This window comes from Macrosteles quadrilineatus, unplaced genomic scaffold, assembly GCF_028750875.1.
Source record: "Macrosteles quadrilineatus isolate MER2022 unplaced genomic scaffold, UCM_ALF_1.0 Scaffold_3__2_contigs__length_128488019, whole genome shotgun sequence".
In the NCBI taxonomy this organism is placed as follows: domain Eukaryota; kingdom Metazoa; phylum Arthropoda; class Insecta; order Hemiptera; family Cicadellidae; genus Macrosteles; species Macrosteles quadrilineatus.
The window spans coordinates 58,631,208-58,656,707 of record NW_026542596.1 but is presented as its reverse complement, the minus strand read 5'-3'; the positions used below and the strand labels follow the sequence as shown (position 1 = coordinate 58,656,707).

The 25,500-nt window shown below is 35.6% G+C and overlaps 1 protein-coding gene across 4 annotated transcripts in view; it reads right to left on the bottom strand.

The window, feature by feature from the left end:
- LOC128988774 (uncharacterized) overlaps positions 1-23,975 on the bottom strand; it is a 29,248-nt gene extending 5,273 nt beyond the window's left edge. Inside the window, exons 1-4 of one of the 4 annotated variants that reach the window (XM_054410397.1) lie at positions 23,958-23,975; positions 5,626-5,730; positions 4,134-4,290; positions 2,690-2,815 (exon numbers count right to left, since the gene is read on the bottom strand). In XM_054410397.1, the coding sequence (XP_054266372.1) occupies positions 2,690-2,815; positions 4,134-4,290; positions 5,626-5,729 (387 nt within the window). In that variant the 5' untranslated portion in view covers position 5,730; positions 23,958-23,975. Of the gene's footprint in view, positions 1-2,689; positions 2,816-4,133; positions 4,291-5,625; positions 5,731-14,096; positions 14,141-17,844; positions 17,973-23,661; positions 23,834-23,957 lie in introns of those variants that run through there. The other 3 variants (XM_054410395.1, XM_054410394.1, XM_054410396.1) reach the window with 3 other exon arrangements.
- Positions 23,976-25,500: the final 1,525 nt, after the last annotated feature.

Genomic DNA, 25,500 nt, shown 5'->3' with positions numbered 1-25,500 from the left:
TAAAAAATATTATCAAAAAGAATCGGTTATTTTGTAAATCCGAGCCTTCCACAATTAGTTTACTCAAATAGTGATTGTTAATCAAATTAAGAGCAGATGAGGCACATCACTTTTTTATATTAGCAAAATTTTAGTATTTTTATATGAGTTTATTTGTTTACTGCATGAACATATTTTGGAAAAATGTATGGCTCGAAAACATAATGTAGATAATTGGTAAGATAATTAAATAGATAATTGATAATTATTCACACATCAATTAGGTATCAATAATTGAGATGGGGACTCACCTATGTACATATTTTAACCCAAATATTGAAGGAGTGACTGAAGCATTGACACAGAATAGATATAGACTGTCAAAGGAAGGTTTTGTGATGTCCCGCTAGAGTGTGCTCAGTGTTGGTCTATAATGGTGTTCAGTGGTGTTAATGGTGTTTTGTATGTCTCAGTGGTGTTTGTTGACTCATTGTCTGGTACCAGCACTACCACCCTTCAAACGAAATGCTACCAATGTACCAGACCCATACTTTTAAATATGGTTAAAGTACAAAATTCTGAAATCCCGTAATTTTAACGGAAAATCCATTTTTTTCAATCCCCGGAAAGGTTTAAAACACAGAAAAATAACTGAACAAACTGCTACTCCCCGGATTCCGGGGAATTCTCCAGAAGTTGGCAGCCCTGTCTTTATAACTACTGTACCTACCAGTTTGTCATGGCAACGCTCGCTAGCGCTTGACGCTGCAGCGGAGTGCGCCGAAACTACACGGCACTCCTAGCGGTGGACGCCAGAATATTATGCTAACCGCAGCACTGCTCTCAGTCTATATTTCATTATTTTGTCTATGGTGAAATATAAAGTTAGTGTTGCCTATGGTGAAAGATAAAGTTTGTGTAAAATGGAGGGTAATAAGATGTGTAGCTTTGTTACTAAGATCAGCTGTTTCATTCGTCAGCTGTTATACAGCTGTATAAAAAGAAATACACAAGACTTTTAAACAAAACATAACAAAAGTCAAAAGAACGGAATGTACATCAAGATCAAACTAGATCATGACCTTTGCTTTGAGATAACATTTTAGGGTTAAGCACAATCAAATCCTGATTGTAGGAATTGCTGAAATAATCATTTGTACAATGAATGTTAAAACTCATATTAAGTTAAAGTGTATAATCTGTAAGTTAAAAGATTGCTTGTGTAACAAGTCATAATGTGCATGTACAAAGTTTTAGCGAGAATCTAAAACTCAATGTTTATGTTTAGTGTCATTTTTTTTCAAGTAATGAAAAGGAACGTAATGGCAATGAAAAAAAAATAGTTTATTAGTGGAACTAATGTGCAAAGTGGTACTTTGCTGCACATTAGAGAAATGTTTAGCAAGAGCCCAGGTGAGTGTGGAAAGTTTCTCGAGTGCAGCAAAGTCATTATATTTTCCCTACAGTCACTTTAAATAGACCTAAAGTCTTTCAAACACTATACAACAACACATTTAAGGTTAAGTCCAAGAGTTGAACGAAATTGGAAAATGGAAAGGCTGCATCAGCCACCAGCTGATCGTAGTCTAGTATCTTTAAGTGTTACCAACTTATTTTCAAGCGTACATGTATTACGCCTAATAAAAGCAACACTGTTTTTGTTTGCTTGGAATAGTGCGGCAAAAGTAAAAGAGGTTGACAAAAAGTCGGTAAATGCAGCAATTAACTACTTGGCGTGCTATAATCAGTGCAAGGAAGCCGACTTTGTCACTTGTTACTTGTTACTTACTTGTTACTTGTGGGTGTTGTAGACCCACAAGTAACAATTGTAATAAAAATTAAATTGAATTAAATTGAATTAAATTGAATTAAATTGAATTAAACTGAATTAAATTGAATTACATTGAATTAAATTGAATTAAATTGAATTAAATTGAATAAATTGAATTAAATTGAATTAAATTGAATTAAATTGAATTAAATTGAATTAAATTAAATTGGTAATTGTAGAAGAAAAATGCTCTATTCTATTTTATATGTTTTGTTAAAACTAATACGTGATACGAATTGAACACTTTGTATTAAATAATTCTGTAATGAATGAGGAGGTGAATGCAAAATATCTTACAGAACGTAACTTAGATAGCAACTTTCCTGTTTGTATTGATTTGGTAATCTTGAGCAAACAAACTAGTAAATAATAAGTTGTCCAATCTTTGTTCAAACGTAAAAACAAATGCTGCATCTAAACAGGGAAATGAATGCTCACAGACGACCTTCGGTCTGGACGCCATAGCTTTATTTGATTAGGCTAATTAAAATGATGTAGTATTAGTACATTTTGAAAATTCATAGTTTAATTTTTAAGTATTCGTTCTAAACTGAACACGGGAAATATTCTTTTGGCATTTTTGTACGAACGTAAACATCACCAAGCCTATTAATTCCATTGCCTTGATACATTGACATTTCCTTGATTTTTTGCGTCAACCATTTTGTCAGATGAAATGCGTTGCCAACTGCTCGACGCCAAAAAAGGATTCTTATGATTGATTCTTTAGATGCGAAAGCCTAAGCATACAAGTTGTGATTTCATATTAAATTAAAAACATTTCCAGTTATTAAGTTCAAACATGCAGTAAAACGATTTTCAATTTTATTACAAGGTGACCGGCCCTCATAAAATATTCCCTGTATGTATATAACCTACCTTCCATGTGTCTTTCTTGAAAACAGCTCTGTCAGGCATAGAATGGAACAGGGGCCAGAATGTTCCGTTGCAGCAACCATTGTAGTAGGCTTCAAACTCCCTTTCATCCACATGCACTGGCACTATCTGCAAAATTACAAACATTTTTCAAATTCATCGCAAATCTAGATTTTGGTGAGAAATTTAGAAAGAAACAGATTTCAAATAAAAAAACCCCTTTAGCTCTCAAGTGATTTCCAGCAATGATAATTAATTTAATCAAAGACTTGTGTCTCTAAAAAGAATAATAAACTAGGTCTAAATCAACACCTAGGTTCTAAAGTTATGAAAAAGGAGACAAGGTTTATGGTTTGGACCACGGCCACCTGGAGTTAAAGGCGGCCGTGTTTGGACTCAAACACTGCTGAACACACGGAAAGCTAAATCTTAAAACCGCTGTCAACAATATTGACATTATTCTTATTCGTGTCTGTAAAATCCTCTTGAGGCTTTGTTCCGTTGAGTCCACATGGACGTCAGAGATTGGATGTAGATTTCGGAAGTTAATATTAATGGACAAATAAGAAAAACTCTACTTTTACATCCTCACATATAGGATACATTTACTTCAATCACACACCAATAAGTTATTAATTTTATGTACTCGTAGCTTACCACGCAGCAGACAATTAAAATTAATTAAAGAATATTTTTAAAAGAGGTACAAGAGAGATTGTTCTATAATCAATGGTGTCTGGGTAACTATTTTCTCTAATTAGTTTTAAAGTCATTAGCCTACAGTATTCTCTGCTGTATTCTACCGGGTGGTGAAGCACTGAGAAAACAGTAAAGTACCACTTTAAATAAAATGTAGGCAAATCTGTTCAAGACTTACCCAGGAGGGAATAAGAGTTCAAATTGCTTATTTTGAAATAATCAGTAGTATTACTGTAAATTGGTTTATGCCTGTATGATTTCATAATGAGAAACCACGGCCACCTTTAACTCCAGGCCGCGGCTTGGTAGAATTGGCAACGTCATAAGTAAGATGTTACTTAGCGCCAGAGACTTCCCGATAACATGAATTGGTAACACTCATTAATTCACGTATTATTTAGTAAAATTAAAATTTATGAATCTATTTATTAAAAGATTGAAAATAAAACATTTAGAATTGAAAACCAAAACAATATAAATATAAAATCGATTTCTGTGTTCATTTAAAATGGAGTAAATATTTTCATAACGCAGTAACCAAGCTTTCTTATTCTTGAAACATACACAAATACCATTAGCTGCCTCCAAACAAAACAGCTGTATCAACCCTACTAGTGACGTTGCCACTTCGATGGCCGTGACCAGGAGTTAAAGGCGGCCGTGATGGAACTTGGTTACCTACAACAAATTTAAACCCATCCCTCGCTTCCTTAACCACTATCCTTGTGATTAATTTTTAGCCTGTTACCTGTTCTGAGAGCAGGCCAGCAGTAGGGGCCTTGTCGTTAGGGTTAGCCTCTGGTATCTTCTCGTCCTTACCCAGGTCGTACAGGCCGGACCATCCAATCCACAGTCCTTTACACTCGATTACTACGGGGGCCACGGCTGTTACCAAGCCACCGGCACTGTACAACACATGGGTAATTAGTTTATTGTTTTAACCTGAAATTTTACGTCATTTGACTTATGATTCCAGGAGGTTTTGACCGGCTTTAAAAGATAAATATTTGAGCAGAGCCTTCTTCGTTTGTTACCACTATCTAAGTATCCAATGCATCAGTTAGATATTGAATGTATAAAATACTACATATAAAAAATTATAGTGGGAACACCAAATGGGTTTACAATATTTCTGTTTTTAATTAATTTGTAAACATTTCATTATTTAGTCGCCTATCTTTAGTTATTTATTTTGTAATCTCAACTAAGTAAATAGAATTCGCTGTTTAATTTTGATGTTCGGGATTTGCGTTTGGGGCCAACTGTTGATTAATAAGTATGTAAAATAAACTGAGTACGGTAGCTCACTTAAATGATAATTGGGTGAACATTTCTTCGTAAAGAAACAATAAGGCATATTTTGTTATTGTTACAATACAAACGAAAAACATTGTTTTACCACGGTTGTATAATAAATCGTTAAAGAAATCTTCGAATCAATTACCATTCTGATGTTTGTTTATACGTCATATTAATCAACAGTTGGCTTCAAAGATCGAATCCTGATACTCGAATCTCAAAATTAAAATCAAAAACCTGTTCGATTAGTTGATGTTACAAATAGGCTACTTAATAATAAAATGTTTACTATTAAATTAAAACAGAATGAAGATAACTAATCATTCTCACTAATTTATATATCTGGCCAGGGGGTAAAATTCCGGGGGTAAAAATCCGGGGGGTAAAATTCCGGGGGTAAAATTCCGGGGGTAAAAATCCGGGCCGTACACTCTAGGTTTGTATAATTTGATGTGTTCTGATTAAATTCACAACCGTGAAAATATATGTTTAATTCCACGTTTAATCCATCGAGCTGATGTCGCGAAATTCAAAAGTTTGCGGCCGGAATTTTACCCCCTGGTTTGTGACGTCACGTTTGCCCAGGGGGTAAAATTCCAGGGGGATAAAAATCCACTACCCCTGCTAGACATTTTGCAAGGGAAAACATTACATTAGAGTTGAGAGGGCCTTATCGTTATCAGTGAGTTGTATAGAGCTTTGTTTGACCTGTGAAATTTTGAAAAGAAATATGAAATTTTTGAAAAGTGATACAAAAAGGTGATTTCGATGATAAATTAATCACGTTTCATGAATTTCCTCACTTACTGTACCACTTATTATTTTAAGCACCATTTTTTCATTCTAAAACTGTATACGTCTCTGATGCATATTCTTGCTGGATCATTATAATGATAATCAAGATTAGAAACATAACAATTAATTAGAATGCTGATATTTACCTCTGTTTGCGCTCCAGTGTGCCGTCATCATGACGCGCCAGGACGAAGGGAAGGCGATTGGAGACCACGATCAGCGGTGAACTGACGTCCTTCCTGGGCCCCATACTACGGACAAATGTATTGGTCAGTGACAGACTGACAGCTACAGACGACACACGTGTGACATTGTCACAACACTAGCTGTGATCACACTCAGGACGCGTGCTACTTGCGTAACTCAGACACCTACCTGACTGATGCTGTCAACTAGAACTGACGTCCTTCCTGGGCCCCATACTGCAGACAAATGTATTGGTCAGTGACAGACTGACAGCTACAGACGACACACGTGTGACATTGACACAACACTAGCTGTGATCACACTCAGGACGCGTGCTACTTGCGTAACTCAGACTTACCTGACTGATGATGTCAACTGATCCTGGGCCCCATGCTGCGGACAAATGTATTGGTCAGTGACAGCCTGACAGCTACAGACGACACACGTGTGACATTGACACAACACTAGCTGTGATCACACTCAGGACGCGTGCTACTTGCGTAACTCACACACCTACCTGACTGATGCTGTTAACTGATCCTGGGCCCCATGCTGCGGACAAATGTATTGGTCAGTGACAGACTGACAGCTACAGACGACACACGTGTGACATTGACACAACACTAGCTGTGATCACACTCAGGACGCGTGCTACTTGCGTAACTCACACACCTACCTGACTGATGCTGTTAACTGATCCTGGGCCCCATGCTGCGGACAAATGTATTGGTCAGTGACAGACTGACAGCTACAGACGACACACGTGTGACATTGTCACAACACTAGCTGTGATCACACTCAGGACGCGTGCTACTTGCGTAACTCAGACACCTACCTGACTGATGCTGTCAACTAGAACTGACGTCCTTCCTGGGCCCCATACTGCAGACAAATGTATTGGTCAGTGACAGACTGACAGCTACAGACGACACACGTGTGACATTGACACAACACTAGCTGTGATCACACTCAGGACGCGTGCTACTTGCGTAACTCAGACTTACCTGACTGATGATGTCAACTGATCCTGGGCCCCATGCTGCGGACAAATGTATTGGTCAGTGACAGCCTGACAGCTACAGACGACACACGTGTGACATTGACACAACACTAGCTGTGATCACACTCAGGACGCGTGCTACTTGCGTAACTCACACACCTACCTGACTGATGCTGTTAACTGATCCTGGGCCCCATACTGCGGACAAATGTATTGGTCAGTGACAGACTGACAGCTACAGACGACACACGTGTGACATTGACACAACACTAGCTGTGATCACACTCAGGACGCGTGCTACTTGCGTAACTCACACTTACCTGACTGATGCTGTTAACTGATCCTGGGCCCCATGCTGCGGACAAATGTATTGGTCAGTGACAGACTGACAGCTACAGACGACACACGTGTGACATTGACACAACACTAGCTGTGATCACACTCAGGACGCGTGCTACTTGCGTAACTCACACTTACCTGACTGATGCTGTTAACTGATCCTGGGCCCCATGCTGCGGACAAATGAATTGGTCAGTGACAGACTGACAGCTACAGACGACACACGTGTGACATTGACACAACACTAGCTGTGATCACACTCAGGACGCGTGCTACTTGCGTAACTCACACACCTACCTGACTGATGCTGTTAACTGATCCTGGGCCCCATGCTGCGGACAAATGTATTGGTCAGTGACAGACTGACAGCTACAGACGACACACGTGTGACATTGACACAACACTAGCTGTGATCACACTCAGGACGCGTGCTACTTGCGTAACTCACACTTACCTGACTGATGCTGTTAACTGATCCTGGGCCCCATGCTGCGGACAAATGTATTGGTCAGTGACAGACTGACAGCTACAGACGACACACGTGTGACATTGACACAACACTAGCTGTGATCACACTCAGGACGCGTGCTACTTGCGTAACTCACACTTACCTGACTGATGCTGTTAACTGATCCTGGGCCCCATGCTGCGGACAAATGTATTGGTCAGTGACAGACTGACAGCTACAGACGACACACGTGTGACATTGACACAACACTAGCTGTGATCACACTCAGGACGCGTGCTACTTGCGTAACTCACACTTACCTGACTGATGCTGTTAACTGATCCTGGGCCCCATGCTGCGGACAAATGTATTGGTCAGTGACAGACTGACAGCTACAGACGACACACGTGTGACATTGACACAACACTAGCTGTGATCACACTCAGGACGCGTGCTACTTGCGTAACTCACACACCTACCTGACTGATGCTGTTAACTGATCCTGGGCCCCATGCTGCGGACAAATGTATTGGTCAGTGACAGACTGACAGCTACAGACGACACACGTGTGACATTGACACAACACTAGCTGTGATCACACTCAGTACGCGTGCTACTGGCGTAACTCACACTTACCTGACTGATGCTGTTAACTGATCCTGGGCCCCATGCTGCGGACAAATGTATTGGTCAGTGACAGACTGACAGCTACAGACGACACACGTGTGATATTGACACAACACTAGCTGTGATCACACTCAGGACGCGTGCTACTTGCGTAACTCACACACCTACCTGACTGATGCTGTCAACTGGAATTTGTTGAGCTAAGAGACTGGTAGATGCAACCTGTTCTTTTAAGGTTTAGTTTCGGTTACTCAATGCATGCCTTTCAAAACATATCGGTGATAATTTTGACAGATATACTGTACTAAAGTTTGATTCATTCCCGGACTTCCAATCACAAAACCTGTCCCTTTCGGAACAGTCCAGGGAAATAAATCGTTGTTAAAGCTAGGTATTACTCGTCACCTATTATAGCATCATAATATATGTTGTAGTGATCAGCTAACTTGTTAACAAATCGTATTCGGTATTTATTTTTGTAATTGTATTAATTTCAAATCAATTGTGACAGTATTTATATCACCTTGGGAAAACAAATTACAGTACAAATAATGTTCGGCTTTTATATGCACATTAAATTGATTACATAGATATATTTGTTAGCTTTATTGCGCAGCTTCGTAACACCCATTAACAAACTCACAATCTACAAATTCGACCAATAATGTATTAATATAAACCTTACAGCACTTAATATAGTAATCAATCAGCAAGTTAGTGTTTTTTCGCGCCCAAGTTGGCAATGCTGGCAGTGTCCGGTTCCGGTCACTCGCACTCACGTGAGCAGCTGATGCTCAATTAGCCGGACCTGATAACCCGCTGGCCGCTACATGTAAACATCCCCACCACCACCTCCTTGTAACCTTTGTTAAACGCGTAGTAATGAGTTGAGCAAACCGATAACTGTTTGTAAATATAGCAAAGACCTTGCCGTTGATCATCTAAAATAACTCAGTACTTTGAATATTATATGAATACTAGAGTTTATTTGTGCGTAAACAAAATTATTTGTGCAGTCGACAAAATCTCATTTTTCTAGGTTACGCGGTTGTTAAAAAATACTTTTCTTATACCGGGTGTCCAAAACCACCCGTACACCCCTTTCAAAACGATGGAAACCTTTTCTTACAAACAAAAAATAATACAGAACTAGCTAAATTGGGCACGGTCTACCAAATAATGATAATTTCAAATCCAAAATCACACCGGAAGTGGGTTTTTCAGACCGGAAGTTGACTTTTTTAAATGTAAACTACCAATTTTGATTACAGAATCGGATTCTACGTTGAAAAACACATAACTTTTGTCTAAAACATTTAAAAAAAAAAAAAAAATTTTCTACCTCTAATCCCCCATTAAAGTCAATAATTTTTGGTCATTCATGTGTCAAAGTTACTTGAAACAATAATAGAGAAAAACAAATAACAAAGATTACATAAAGACACATGATGAATAGAATCAGCTGTTTATTTTAAACACCTTAGCAATTGAGTGACAGCTGGTCTACACATTGCTAAGTTTAATTTTTTTATAATTTATTTTTACATTTGACCCCTTAAATGTAAAAACAAATGATTTATTTTTAAAATAAAATGAAATTAAGCAATGTGTAGACCAGCTGTTAATCAGTTGCTAAGGTGTTTACAATGAACAGCTGATTCTATTCATCATATGTCTTTATGTAATCTTTGTTATTTGTTTTTCTCTATTATTGTTTCGAGTAACTTTGACACATGAATGACCAAAAATTATTGACTTTAATGGGGGATTAGAGGTAGAAAACATTTTTTTTCAAAAAATATTTTAGACAAAAGTTATGTGTTTTTCAACGTAGAATCCGATTCTGTAATCAAAACTGGTAGTTTACATTTAAAAAAATCAACTTCCGGTCTGAAAAAGCCACTTCCGGTGTGATTTTGGATTTGAAATTATCACCATTTGGTAGACCGTGCCCAATTTAGCTAGTTCTGTATTATTTTTTGTTTGTAAGAAAAGGTTTCCATCGTTTTGAAAGGGGTGTACGGGTGGTTTTGGACACCCGGTATATATTTTATAATAGAGTGAGTGGTTAGCTCTACGTTTATTAAGATCCGTAGGAGAAAATATAGCCATTGGACTTTATATCTACACTATATCTATGACTATATCTATCTATATGTGTAGATATAAAGTCAATGATATAGCTTAATATGTCAAATAAGCAGTGTTTTAATTCCTTGAACACCTTGCAAGGACTATGATTTACAGTACAAACGAATTTTCCAAAGAGAATAAAAATTGATCCTTGTTGTTGTTATGCATAATTTTCACAAAGTGAAACATTCGAATGAAAAATAAATTCGAAAGGTAAAAACTACCAACCCCACAAACTCGTTTCAATGTTATTTGAGAACCCACGTCAAGATTTGTTGCTGAATTCTATAAATTTGATCAGGCACCATGTACGATTACGTGCGTAACTTACAGAATTACAAATTATAACGCCTTCAAATACACACTAGTGTACCTGTTGCTCGATTTCGAGCAATTGCGAAGTATTTTGTATTAAGTACAGGTGTTATTTGAAAACGAATAACAGTCATAATTTCCGATGACTAAAAGAGTCGACTGAAATATTATGGAAATACTCACGATGTACAAAACAGTTCGATATAATCAACATTTATCTTAAATATATTATCATTTTTCAAAAGCTGGTTTTTTTTTAGTATTTTCTACAAATGTTAATACACTCATAGCCGCATTAGGTTGCCCATAATAATGAGATTTAAAATTAGATTATAAAAAACACATTATCTATATTTCTCCTACTTGGTGGTTTTCTATGACATTCATATTATGTTTCCAGTTTGCAAATAGACCCTTTCAATGATTGCTCAAGAAATGCAGCACAGTGTTAATTCTGTTTTCATTTTAGTATATCAAATTGACCAGGCTTTCTCGCTTGTTTTCATTGTAATATTTACTCAAACACAAATTTAACTGGTAAATATTTCATTTCAACCAAGTCAGTAAATGTTTTTAGCACACGTTTCCTCAAATTGTAACTCAAATACTAACAGCAATTAAATTATCCAGCTGATCATAATGTAAACAAATATGTTCTTCTTAAGGATAACATAGGAACTTTAAAAACCACTGGAGCAGAGCCCAAGGGGCTTTAAAAAATGTAAAGTCAGTTTGCAAATCTACACACCTAGGCGAACATATTGGTAGCCTATATAATATGTTGGGTTAAATCTTAAAACAAAAAAGCCTTATTGTTTACAAAGTTTCATGTAGCGTATTATAACATAGATTTCCAACGCATCTAAAAGAATTATGCTAGAAAAGATATACATATACACAATAATAGAGTTCTACAACCATAGAATAGAATAGAATAGAGTTTGAATAATTTAGAAGTCGATCAGCTGATGTCGTATTTAAACAAAACAGGAGATGATTAATCATGAATGAACAATGAATAAGATGACACGAAGAACAGGTGATACTTCAGCTGATTATTTACGCAATGATTGATTCACGTTGACAAAATAAGTTGCAATTCTTGCAGAATGATATTCACGCATATAATTTATTTAAGATTTGCAATAAATTAAAACTGTGATTTTAAATGTACATTCGAGTGTTTTGTAATTGGAAAATGTGTTGAATGAAAATGATTACTTTATTAGGCTACCGCGTTTATAAAGGTTAATTAGCTTAATTTACACTTAACTTTCTTTTGTATTCTTTTTACAAAGTCCTATTTCCTGATTAGTGGCGGTCTGTTTGTACGCAAAAGTGCATGTAAACAAGTCCCAAGGACGTTTATATACGCTTAGGATTGTATTTCAAGAAAGTTATACCCTTTTGTTCGTGGTTACTGAATCATTTCTTGGATGAGGCATTGAGCTTCTGGTAGTAAACAACTATTGCATGTAAAGGTAAGTTGCATAATAACTAAACACCCTCCTTTGTAAAGTCATCGTATACATCAGTTGAACACAGTCTTAAGGTGTGTTTTGTCCGTTTTATGTAGGGTGCATTATGTTGTTTGTTGATTGTTTTCGTTATTTATACCACTTAAAAACCAATTTAACTAAACCATTGCTTGTCCTATGGCAATACAACCAAATGAAGAGTTAATTGGAAAAATCCGCCCTAACATAAGAATGATACGTTAAGTTTACAAACGCACAAAACGTGACCAAAACTAAATAATCATCAAAATATGCATCATACTGTATTTTACAATAGGGTGAGAAGACCACTTGTAGCCTATTATTAAAAACAACTACTGTACTAAACAGACTTTCTCGTAGATATTGTTGTGAGGAATCAGCCAAAGACAGTTTCAAGCTTTAGGTACGGTAGGTTATAGAGTAGTTAGGTAAATGTAGATGAATTGTTAGTCACTTGAAAACGGGAAAAGTTTCCTAATCTTCCGAAACGTAGTGTAGTCAAAACATTTAGCGTGGGAAAAGTCTATAAACTGATATTAAAAACAGAAACATTTCAATAACAACGCTCCCTGATGTTGCCGGACAGAAAACAAATGCCAAAAGCATGTGATTCAACAATGGGTGTCTTCTTATAAAATAAAAAAATAATAAAAACATTATAATAATAATTTAATAAAATCAAATGTGTTTTGTTAAATAGAAGTTTTATAACTGTATACAAAAAGAAAATTATATGTGAACTAAATATGTTTTCTGTCAACAACTCCTACCAATATTCCTGCTTAAGAACCCTCAATTAAATAAAACTGATGAAAATCCCGAAACTACAAGAAATCCCTTCTTTTGACGTTTGAAGTCAACATCAAAATATGTTTCAAACCATCCGTGTCCATATCTAGCCAGCCACCAAGACGTCTGAATTAAGCATGCGGCTAAGGCCGGCATGTTTCTTAGACACAGCTGTTAATTAATAGCCCATACAAATGGCAAACCTAAGCGACCTACAGTTTCCAAATGTTTTCCTTGTAATTAACGAATTGGTATAATTATCAGAATAGTACTGCGGATAGTCGTAGTAATCACTAGTGCGGACGTTAATCCACACCAGGGAGCATCCATACGGTCCGAAATTAATATCGGATCAACAACATAAGGATTGCTAAGGCAAGCCCTTGAAATATCAATTATTTTGTTAATGTAAACTAAATAAAATTTTAGATGCACAGTAATCCAGCATGGTATACACAATTAAATGAGTTATATTTCAATGTCTTGATAATTGTGGAGCGAGATGGTCTAGTGATAGCGCGCGGGACTTCGGTCCCCTATCGATCCCGGGTTCAAATCCCAGCAATTCCCAATAGATTTTTGCGAAGTGATAATGCCACAACCCCTCAAGGCCAAGCCTGAATTAGTATCAGCGACCACAGAATTAAAATTTAAAACTAATTAATTAACTTAATTAACTAATTAACTAATTAAATTAAAATTTAATTCTGTGGTCGCTGATTAGTATGCACGATGGTCCGGGCTACAGCTTCTAGAAAGAAATTGCTTTTTATACATCGACTTGTTTTGTTTTCACGCCGAATACAGAAAAGAATCCGTACGCCAAAAAAATCTTTAGATCTTTAGATTTTTTTGTATATTATAGACGCTCTAATAAATTCTTAGTGTAGGCACTCGACTTTCCAAACAGATTTATGCGATTGAAATTCTCAGTATTATTTTTAGTGAAATAGACTGAAAATAAATTGTTTATAAACATAAATGAAGGGTGAGTATACGCATTGAGATTAGGCCCCTACCTATGTAGCTTCGTTATTGATCACCTGGCTTTTAATGAATTGACAAAACAGCTGATCTTGACCAAGATCAGCTGTTTTGTCAATTTATTAAAATCCAGATTATCAAGGGCATCCGAGTTCAGATTCATAGTAACAATAATAATACAACGTCAACAAAAATAAAATAGTATGCAAATGATCACATAATTTCCTACTGTTTAATAAAACATTTACAGTAAATTTAAATAATAAAATTGAGTAAATTATGTTAACAATATACTACCTAGCTGTTGGACGCACACTCATGTTCAGTTGTCGTTTAACACTACACGGTCATGCCGACAATGTCAGTTGTTGTTTAGACTTTGTTCTTTCTAATCATCGAAGCCCTGCGAAACAAAGAGAGAGTTCATCACTCACTCTCTCGCCGCCTGACACCCCTGACGCGGCAACCCTGCGTACTCGACAACAACAATTTTTAGCGAATTTACCATATAGGGAATTAACTATTGTCGTAGTACTCGTGGTAAGACCTCGACTCGGGACCGATTTACTGTTTAGTTTTGGGTCCCCAGACGCCAAAAGCGCCCTCCGTTCAAATTCATATATATGTTTCCGATTAACTCGAGCAAGAATGATCCGACTTTGATGAAATTTTGTGGAAACGTGTAAAACTACGTTTATTCGAACGAGTTCGCGAACCAGCGTGATCGGACTATAGGAACGGGGGTTTTATGAGGGTTTTTATGGGGTAAAAATTGGTTTTTTCCATTTTACTCTAAAAACATAAAATTTCACAATTTCTTTCCAGACTATTTGCAGAGCTTAAAATAATTTTGAATATTGAAGCGTTGTTGAATGCCTAACGGTTACGGAGAAAGTTTAAAAAAAAAACTTTAAATTTAAAATGTTTATGTTATTTTTATGGAGAATACTGTTGTAGTTTGCTTGTTTATGGATAAATTTTAATCAAATTTGGCAATTTTGTTTATTACATACTAAGCTAAACCTAGGTACTCATAAAATTAATATTATTTAAATAGGAAATAAATCTGACAATTTTCAGGGAATATTTGAGTATAAATCCAGTCAGGTAAATAGGAGTTCGCTTAGGTTTGCTGCCGCGGGAGTATTATGGATATTCAACGTTTAAAAAATGTATTGGTTGGTTAGTTTTTGTGGGCCAAACTGCGGGTAGGTCGTGATTTATTAGTGGGTCTGGTGAAAAGACTTGATCAAGTTTTGGCCCGGAATGAGGACTTCAACAAGTTTTGCAATTTGTTAGAGTAGGTTAAGCTAAATTGAACTTAAAAACTTCGTAGAGTATAGACTAATCTATGGTATGGACTACATATTTTAAACATTTTAGGGGTGTGTTTACAGTACCTATTCCATTGGGGCACGGGCATAATAAGTCTAGGAATTAGGACTTCTGTCGAATGTTACCGGGATCAAATCCCTCCTATCGCCAACGAGATTTTGCTGTGTGATAATGGTGAATTCAGTGCTTAGAAGCATTGACTATATAACACTATAGTGTTATATGGTCAACGTTAGAAGCCTTCCTCAAGATAAGTAGGTCTACTTATCTAGTTAAAAACATTACGTTACATTCCACGTAAGAAATCCTTTCCATGTTATTATTATTATATGTCTTTATTAAGTTTATTATTTAAAGGAAGTTTGTTACACAAGCAATTTCTCGAAACATTAACAGTGGCATCTTATGCAGTGTTTTAACACTTGCTCATATCATACTGGTTGGCCATTTCCGTTATCAATCACATTTCGCACTGATATGGATTCAATTATGTTTTTGTTTATTGGCAACACTGTTGTCGTTGTTAGACAAACCTGAATGAATATTACACAAAAATCGCAAGCAACAAAAAAACGTATCCAAGATGTTTATACAAATTTAGGAAAAGGATTGTTTTTTCTAGTGAAAAATCCCCTTAAAATAATTGGTTAACCGTATATTGTTGGGAAATTAATAAATACTTGAAATAATCAGCTGACTAACAAGTTTACTGTTTAATTGTTGGGATAACAGATGTTACCCTCTTAAAGCCCGGGGGGAGGGGTTGCTATACAAGCTGTAGCCTATGGGTATGGGTTGAGCCTGGATTGAATTGTGATTCATAATCGAGAATATGGCTAGAATATTTTTAAAATCTTTAAGAGAAGATTACTGCTTTGTAAATATTATCAGCTGTCTGACAAATACTTTCTACCATTAGCTTGTCAACAATCCCAATATGGGTAAGCAGTTGAAGACTCGACACAGCTAATTATCTGTATAGACTCCACACATGTTAAGATTTAATTTGCACTGGCTACTAATGTGAAGACCGTGTGAAAGATTAGATTCTTATATTTGATTCGAAAACCTGGTAAATATTTGTACAAGAGTATTTGAAGATTCCTCACTCATAACTGTAGTAAATAATTATATCAGTTAGCATTGTAATGATTTTGAAAGTATAGAATGATAAACTTTACAAACATTAACATGACAAATAATTTCTTGCTTGTTTTAATTTTTGTCGCAGTAGTTTTGATACATAGAAGCATCGGTCTACCCACGCATGAGTGTAATATTCACACAATAATTCAAATAAACAGTTTCTTTAAAACACTTCAGAACGCGCAGAAGACGCACGCAGGTTTGATAACTGTGACGAATCAGAAAAAACAAGAGTGTCGGACCAAATGTGTGTTGGTTTGAGTCAATTAGTTCACTCATGACGTCACCGATAGGCAATATTAGCTATGGTAATATGGTCTATGGTGGTGTACACAATTCGTCAGTTTGTGATTCAGCTTCTGAAATCTCATTCGGATAACGGAAGCGCGTTTCATTCACTGCAAATTGAATTTGCATCATATTTTAAAATATGAAGCATGTTCTAATGAATTTTTTATACCCAGTAAACATAGTTAGTGGAAGTGATGTAAATGTATTTCCTCTCTTGTTTGGGTTAATTTTACAACGTGTTGCTACCCTTGTCTATATTTTACTATACTATATAATTATATAATCAACGGGCAAGCGGCTTGATAATTCGTAAACTAGTTTATAAATACTGTAGATTGTATTGTCAAGATAGCCTTTCTGTTTAAAAAATAAGAAGTAGATAATAAATCGTAACTAAAACACAATCTGACGGAAAATACCTTAAGACTGTCTTCAGCCGATTTAGAATGCTGTGTAAAAGAGAATATGTTTAATCTATGGTTATAAGAATTCAGATGTACAAACCCACGTTTTTGGCTGTGTTATTCCGTTTATTCGTCGAGGCATCTGCTTAGTTTCATATTGTGTTTATCAACTGAGAATGGCTCCACAAGCAACTTGGCTATATTTGGAGAATGTTTGGTAAATTATTATCACTATTCCACTATATTGAGACCGACGTACTTTTTGTAATTTTAACCTTAATGTGAATGCAGTGGTTTAATATGGAGTGAGGTGATCTGTGTAGCTTTATTACTGGCTAAAATCAGCTGTTTATCAATCAATTTATTAAAAGCTGGATCCAGTTTCTAAGGATCAAAAAGCGGCTGACTTTTATCGTGATTGAACCGAGGCCTATTGATTTTCAGGCGAACACTAAAACCATTCAGTTCAACTACAGTACTAAATAAGAAAAGTTTCAGTCCCTGATTTTATAGAAAACGTTAAAGAAAACAAACCAGCTAATGAGACAGTTATCATAAAAGCTTAAGATAGTTTACTGTTTGTTCCCTCATTAAAAAAAACCTTTATAACAAAAAATCTTTGTTTAAACTATAGCCTGCAAGGCATTAAACCAAGGAGAAAAGTACACATAGAAAATTATACACTAAAAAGGAAACACTGTTATAGTCGACATCAGCGTAATCAAATTTCACCAACACGAAAAAAAAAGCTCAAGATTTTATCACAGAGTGAAAAGTGTACTTGTATGATACAAAGTCAATCCTTAAACTGTACGACGCTAACAAAATTCAGAGCTACATAAACTCCGCATAAATTTACTTAAACTAACCTGGCTCCCACTATAGGCCCTGTAGGCGATACCGGACGCCGGTTTTGAAAACGTCCACGACTCATCTGAGGACTCATATCGCCAAGAGCAGCTCGCATGATGTCCAAGTGTCACACAATCAGGGAATATTGAAACCGAACACAACAATGCAACAGCTGATCAACAATGCAACAGCTGACCGATAGTCCGACTGTCCGCGAGCGCGACTCGTGCGGATGTGACAAACCAGTTTACCTGTCTTCCCACTTGAACCATTGCCAACTTGGCGGCAACTTTCTTGAAAAATCGGACGAGAAAACCACCGCTGACGCTCTCTTCGCGATACTGAATTTAAATAACCGTGTTAGGTTCGTTCACCTCGCCAAGTGCCAACCTGTAATAATTTTGATGGATTTAAATCGTTGACACATTATCATATGATGTGGTTTTGATATAGAACATTTCTGGTAAAATTATTCTTATCGTTGGATTTTCTCAGATTTTTTAGAATTTAAATACGTTTAGAATGCATTTTGTTTTAGCCTATGTAATTTGCAAACTGTAAACCCGTGTTCTGTTTGAAAGAATTAATATAGGGAATTACTGTGGAATTATTTTATTAAGAGTAACCATAAAACGTTTTGTATTCGTCATGGTAAACGTAGTAAAATTTATTGGTACAGAAAACAAAATCAGGCTATTTGTAAAAGTTCATAAATTTACGTGATTTGATACGTTACCAATAGGCCTACATTCTCTTTAACATAAGTTTTTAGCGGATTTTCCATATAGGGAATAACTGAATAAGCTATTACCGTAGTGCTCATGGTAGGACCTGGACCCGGGACCGATTTACTTATTCGTTTTGAGGTCCCCAGAGGCCAAAAACACCATCCGTTCAAAATTATATGTGTGTCAGTTAGTGCGATAACTCGATTAAAAATGATCAGATTTTGATGAAATTTGGTATAAACGTGTTAACCTACATTTATTTGAACGAGTTCGCGAGCCAGCATAATCGGACTATGGGAATGGGGATTTATGGGGAGTTTTATGGGGTAAAAATTGGTATAAGTAAACTGTTGTAGTTTGCTTGTTTATAAGACATATATTTTGATCAAATTTGGAAAATGCATTTATTTCTTACTAAACTATTAACATAAAAAATACTTTGACTCTCCTTGTTGCAACAAACCTAAGTACTTGTTAAACTAATTCTATTAAAATAAGGAATAAATGTGATGTTTTTGAGGAGACATTTAAATGTGAATCCAACAAATGGAAATTCGCAGTCTGCAGGTTTGCTGTGGCGGGGGTAATTATATAAAATCTTGTTATATAAAATTCTCTGTACAAAAACAAGCGGTGTTGACACATTGACGTCATCAGGTTTGTTTACAGCGAGTTGCCTGAAGCGATCAGCTGATTATTTATATTGCTGCTCACCTTGGACACTTCCTAGGTTGGGACTATCCTATCAATAAACTGTCTTCTCAACATACTGTCACAACATATCGTGGGCCCACTCATGTTTTGTGGATTTATGGCGAATGAAAAGAGAACAAAACTACGAAAATATAAAATAATTCTTGTAACAGCTGATTTATTATACTAACACTGTGTTTTAAAACATTTTTAAAATTTTAAACACCGTTATTTTGTATACATAATTCTGTACTTCAAGTTAATCTGACAAATCTATCTCTATTGTCCACTGTATAACATTTATATACAAATACTTTACTATTTATAATTTTTTGTAACATCCAAGACGATTGCGTATATATTTTGTAAACAGAAAGATTATAGAATGTGTTTCTATGGAAACTGTAAGAGTGTAGACGAAACTTTAGCATTTGCCGGTTAAAATAAAACTGTTGGACATGTTATAGTGTGCATTTGTTTATTTTCTAGTTGTGTTTGTACTTGTTCGTTGTACTTGTTTTCACAAAAATGACACCACCAAAATAATGTAATATCTATTAATTGTTGAGAATTCAAATAATCATAAGCAATATACCTATAAGAAATCAGCTGTTTTTAATATCTATATATTATTGTTTCTGAAGTACCTTTTTGTGTTGGCACGCTACAACCATAGATAAAACTACTCCCAGCTATAACTTCCTCAATTTTTCACCAATTTCCATAAACGAGTTGTAATTTTAAAGCTCTTTTTACCCATGGGAAAAATATACAAATCACTCATTTTCAAATAGTTTTTTTGTGAAAACGATCTATTATACCATTCTGCAAGTAATTTACACTTGAAATGTTCATTTACAATATTCGATCAGCTGCAACATGTGAATAAAATTAATCAAACTAATATTTACTTCCCAAATCCGAGTATTTTGTTTTTACTTCATCCATGGCGACAAACAAACTTAGACTGTACTTTCTACGATAAACAGGTTAACAAATAAAATGATTTGATAACTTCCATTAGTCGCCATTGCTCACTAACTTTCTGTTACATTTAACTCGTTTCAAATTTTTGTTGTGTATACAGGGTGGTAAAAAAGTCCCTGGACAGTTAAATATTTTAAAAAATAATGCAGATAGAGCTACAATACTTGGTACAAAGTTACAGGGCATAAAACTCTTTTTTAACACATATTCAGTGATCCAATAACTTTTCAGGGGGACGGCCCACAAGGAGTCGGAAGAAAATCTTAAATGGAAGCATAGGTCAATATGCACATCAAATTAAAGGTCTTTTTTAGTAGAATACAATGCCACAAACCGCACTTCAAAAGGTTGACCCTGCACAAAATGACAGTTGTTCAAAGATTCATTTAATTTACAATGCTATTATACGCTTTCTCCTCAGGGGGCACAGCCCTAGGAATCGGAAGAAAATTGTTAACGTAAGCATAGGTCGATATGCACATCAAATTAAAGGTCTTCACTAGTAGATTACGATGCCGTAAATTCAAGCTCAAAAGAATGCCTGAGTAAAAAATGGCAGTCGTTCAAAGATTCAAAATGGCGGATTCAAGAAATCTTTGAACATCTGCCATTTTGCGTAGGATCAACCTTTTGAAGTGCGGTTTGCGGCATTGTATTCTACTAAAGAAGACCTTTAATTTGATGTGCATATTGACCTATGCTTTCTTTTAAGATTTTCTTCCGACTCCTTGTGGGCCGTCCCCCTGAAGAGTTATTGGATCACTGAATATGTGTTAAAATATAGTTTTATGCCCTGTAACTTTGTACCAAGTATTGTTGCTCTATCTGCATTATTTCTTTTAATATTTAACTGTCCAGGGACTTTTTTACCACCCTGTATACTAACCAAACCGATAGCAAAAGCTAAACGAAAATAATATAGTTAATGTTTTTACCATATGACCAATCTGGTTAAGATGTAGTCAACGAGGAAACAATCATTGTACCTTGACTGTGTAGAAAATGTAAAAGTGACTTTGGACCTAATGTAAATTAGAAGACTTTGTTTCACTACTGATTACTGATAATTTGAATTAACAGCTGTTATCCTCTGTTATACAATTTGACCAAACAAGATTACAGCGCATTCACACCGTCAATGTGTGCATAGTTACACAACTGATCGGGCATATCAGTTACATGTTGCATGATAAGATGAAACTATTCTAGAAAGATATGGAAACATTAATTGCGGTGTAATGGTTGCGAAAATGTAGTTAGGTTGTTAAAAAAGTACAATGTGCATTACACATACAAAAATACATTGTTTCAATATAAAAATACTTTGTTTTTAATACAAAAATAAATTGTTATTTAAAAAATCAATCTTAATTAATTTATATTATGATTTTACGTATTAACGAAACTCATTGCTTAAAACATTACAACGTTCATAAAGCGTAATCTTTGCTTTCAACTTTTTATACCAATGACTACAGTAGAGCGGGTTTGCACCAATATAAGAATAACATTCTTTTACTAACGAACGAACATGCTTCTAGAAATCAAGCATGGTAATATATTTGGTTAGGAACTATCATAGAACGATTTAAATAGTATTTATAAAAATGTTGGGCCTGACAAACCAAGTTTTTTACCTCAGCATGTTAAAAGCCTTTATATATATATACAGGGTTAGTAAAACGTGTGGAGACCCCTGTTAATCTTTTAACGGCCGATACTAGAAAAATTAAACTCTGCACACCTTTATGGCATGCTATGAAGTACTTTTTGGGCATAACCGCCCCTTGGTGTACATCCCCAAAATGGGAGATTTTGGGGGAAACTCTAAATTTTCAAATAGTAAGACCCATCGAGTGACCCCTCATTTTGAAGGTCCCGATAAAAGGAAACTAACAACGCAAACTGGAGGTCTCTATCTTAACACAGTAAAATATGGCAGCTAATTGAATATAAAATTGCAAGTTAATTCTGATTTTTAAAGGTTTCAATCAATAGTGTAGATATAAAGTCAATGGTATAATCCTCCCTAGGTTCCTAGGCAAAGTTTCAGAACTTTCAGATTATTTCGGAGGTTGGGGCATTAACTTTTTTATTTTGACTGGACTAGTTTAGGTCAGATTTACTTAAAACATAGACCAAGCATAGGCATATTTTCTCGTAGTATGTAGTATAGTATTTAGATGTTCAGTGTTTAGTTTTAATACTTATAATGGCGAATAACTATGTAGGCCATGTTTGATAAAGATTCAATATCTTTGATCTTTGTGCACCAGCTAAAACAACCTTAAAGTGTTATCTATAAAATTATTTTGGAAATTCTCCAAACACAATAATTAGTAAAAAACAAGGAGGTCAGGACGTTTCCGGATCTGAAATCTGATCCCGTCATCAGGGCAGAAAGTGACTAAATGATATAATGTTTTTGGTACTTCGCCTGACTACGGGATAGGAATCGAGACCCCGTATCGTAATAACTTTGTAACGCGGTGGAAAATGTTATAGATAATTAATTTCGTAAATAATAACAAAAACTCCCCAACAATGGACTTCTAACAAAGAATCTTGTGGTGTTTACGTCCCGTTTATGTGTTACCGTAGAAAAAACAGCCGTTTACAAACAGCAGTTCTATTTGGTCGCCGCGACTTTAAAGTTCGTAATCGTAACACAAGGAATAAATAATAAACTTTAAACCTCTACAAACACTTTATGGAAACCCTGTATTCAGCTTACACTAGAATAAGCAAGATATCACTACATCAAGAACGTATGTTTGATCTATGATTAGTAAAGCAAATTGTTATATGTTATGGTTTTGTGTTTATATTCACGGAACATTGTTCTGGGCTCTCTTAAATGCTCAGAATCATTACTACTTCAAACTTTACAAAATAAGCTACTAACTATCAACTGTGAATTATTATAAACTAGAGGTCGTCCAGTGGTCGAAAACTTGACCAAAAATATGTAATGTACATACTTATCTATGTTCCGGACGCTGTAAATAAAACATGTGATAGGAATTTCTTTCATTAGCTTTGATTTTCTGTTTATTGTTTTGTTGTTATTTCATCACCAGCATGGCAACCCATAAGGCCCATGTTAATGTTTTTATTTTAAATTCATTTTTTGTGTTAATTTGTTGCCCATTTTAATTTATAAAGATATTCTGCACAACTACAGGCAAATATTTTAAACTATCTATACTACTAAATATACTAACAGTAAGCGTAGATTTTCCCTGCGATGCACACGAGCTGAGAAAAAAGGTTTTAAAGAAACATGCTTATTGCTTATGCCTACATATAGATACCCGAGACTAAAAATAACAAAATGTAAATTGTTAATCGCATTGAATGAATGAATTAGGTTAACTCCTTAACTCCTACAATACATGTAAAGCATAAATACCCATAAATACTCACCTAAAACTGATCTTCTCTATCATATTGAAACTGTGATTACGATGTTTTGGCTACAAGAAACTGCAGTTCAAAATAGTCAAATCCCATACGCTACAACCTATCAACTCCACACTTGTAACCCTACAGAAAACCTAAACTCGGACAACAGTGCTAGACCTACCACGTTCTTACATTAACTAACAGATAATCTATAACAACAAACTATTTAGCAACAAACACTACCAATAATGTTTATTCTACAGAAGGTCATGCAGATAACGGCTGTTAGGTCTAACATGGACTGTGGTGATACTTACTCTGTCACTAGTAGTGATCAAATGGCCTCTGTTCTAACATTGAGCTTCCCATAGGCTATCAGAGGTCCATGGACTTTGTTATCTGCTCGATATGTGCTCAATAAATGACCACTGGCCTACTTCCTGACTGCCAATGGGCCGTGCAAGCGTGCTAATCTGCCATGTGCGGGAGTCTGAATCAACCGGCCCTGAAAAAGAGCGGAGTTTCGCGGCAAACGAAACGTCAACGGATGGCAATGTTTCTCAGTTCCTTCGAGTTTTATCCAGATACCTAGATAAACCATCTTCATAGGCCAACTGGAGCCAATTCTCTATGAAACGGACAACTCACTGAGTGTGGTCCAAAATTATACTTCTCCCTTGGATTTGATACTGTGATAGTTGACGGGACATAAGAATACCATAGTTGGTTGACGTTGTATATCTATCCTTCTATTACAGGCAAGCATGTTTCTTTAAAACCTTTTTTTATCAGCTCGTGTGCTTTGCAGGGGAAATCTACTCATACTGTTAGAACGATATTTTCCTGTAGATGTGCAGAATCCCTTTATAAATTAAAATAGGCTCAAAAATAAACACAAAAATGAGTTTTAAATAACATGGGCCTTATGGGTTGCCATGATGGTGACGGAATAACAACACAATATAAATAAAGACAACATAAAATAAAACAAATTAAAGAAATTCCAATCACACTTTTTTTTTACAGCTTGGGGTGAAGTTTTTGTGTTTTTATGTGTTGATAAACAGAAGCAGGACACACCTTCCATAGAGAGGGGGTGAGTGACGGGGTTATTTTATGAGGAACTAATGATAACTTTCAATAAAATACATTCTGTTTAATTGTGACATATTTTATAGTTAGGCTACAATAAACATTGTTAATCCTTTTCACTGAAGAAATGTCAAATTTATTATTCTTATTTACTATTTAGGCTTACTGTTAGTGTTTTTGCTCGTCATATCCAATTTTCAGAATTTTAAATCGACCAGCAGCTATGATCTCTCTTCTTGATGGTATAACATGTACACGATTTCCACTAGCAGGTGGTTCCACGAATAGCAACCAAAGAGGTATCTTAATTTAGGGCTTCGCCCCCATAGCGTTTGATATATTTGACGAATTGACTTTCAAAGATGTAAGATGCTGACCCACATTCTTTATAACTAAATCCAAGCGTTGAACGAAATGGGAAACGCTGCTCCAGCTGATCTATAGTAGTATCTTTAAGTGTTGCCAACTTATTTTCCAGCGTACACGTATTACGTGCCTAATTAATGCTCGCTGTGTTGTGTTGTTTGGTTGGAATACTGGAGTGCGGTAAAAAAGAGCGACAAAAGTAAGTAAATGCAGTAATTAGCTACTTTGAGTGCTATAAACACTGAATCCTCATGCTAAAAGGAAGAAAAAGTTAGGTGAATGTATGTCCAAAAATGCATATTTACCCAGATATCCGCCATTTTGTTTTTTATACAAAAATATTTTTTATGTAAAGTTTTTGATTTCATGATTACATATAAATAAACTGTGCAAAAACTGTAA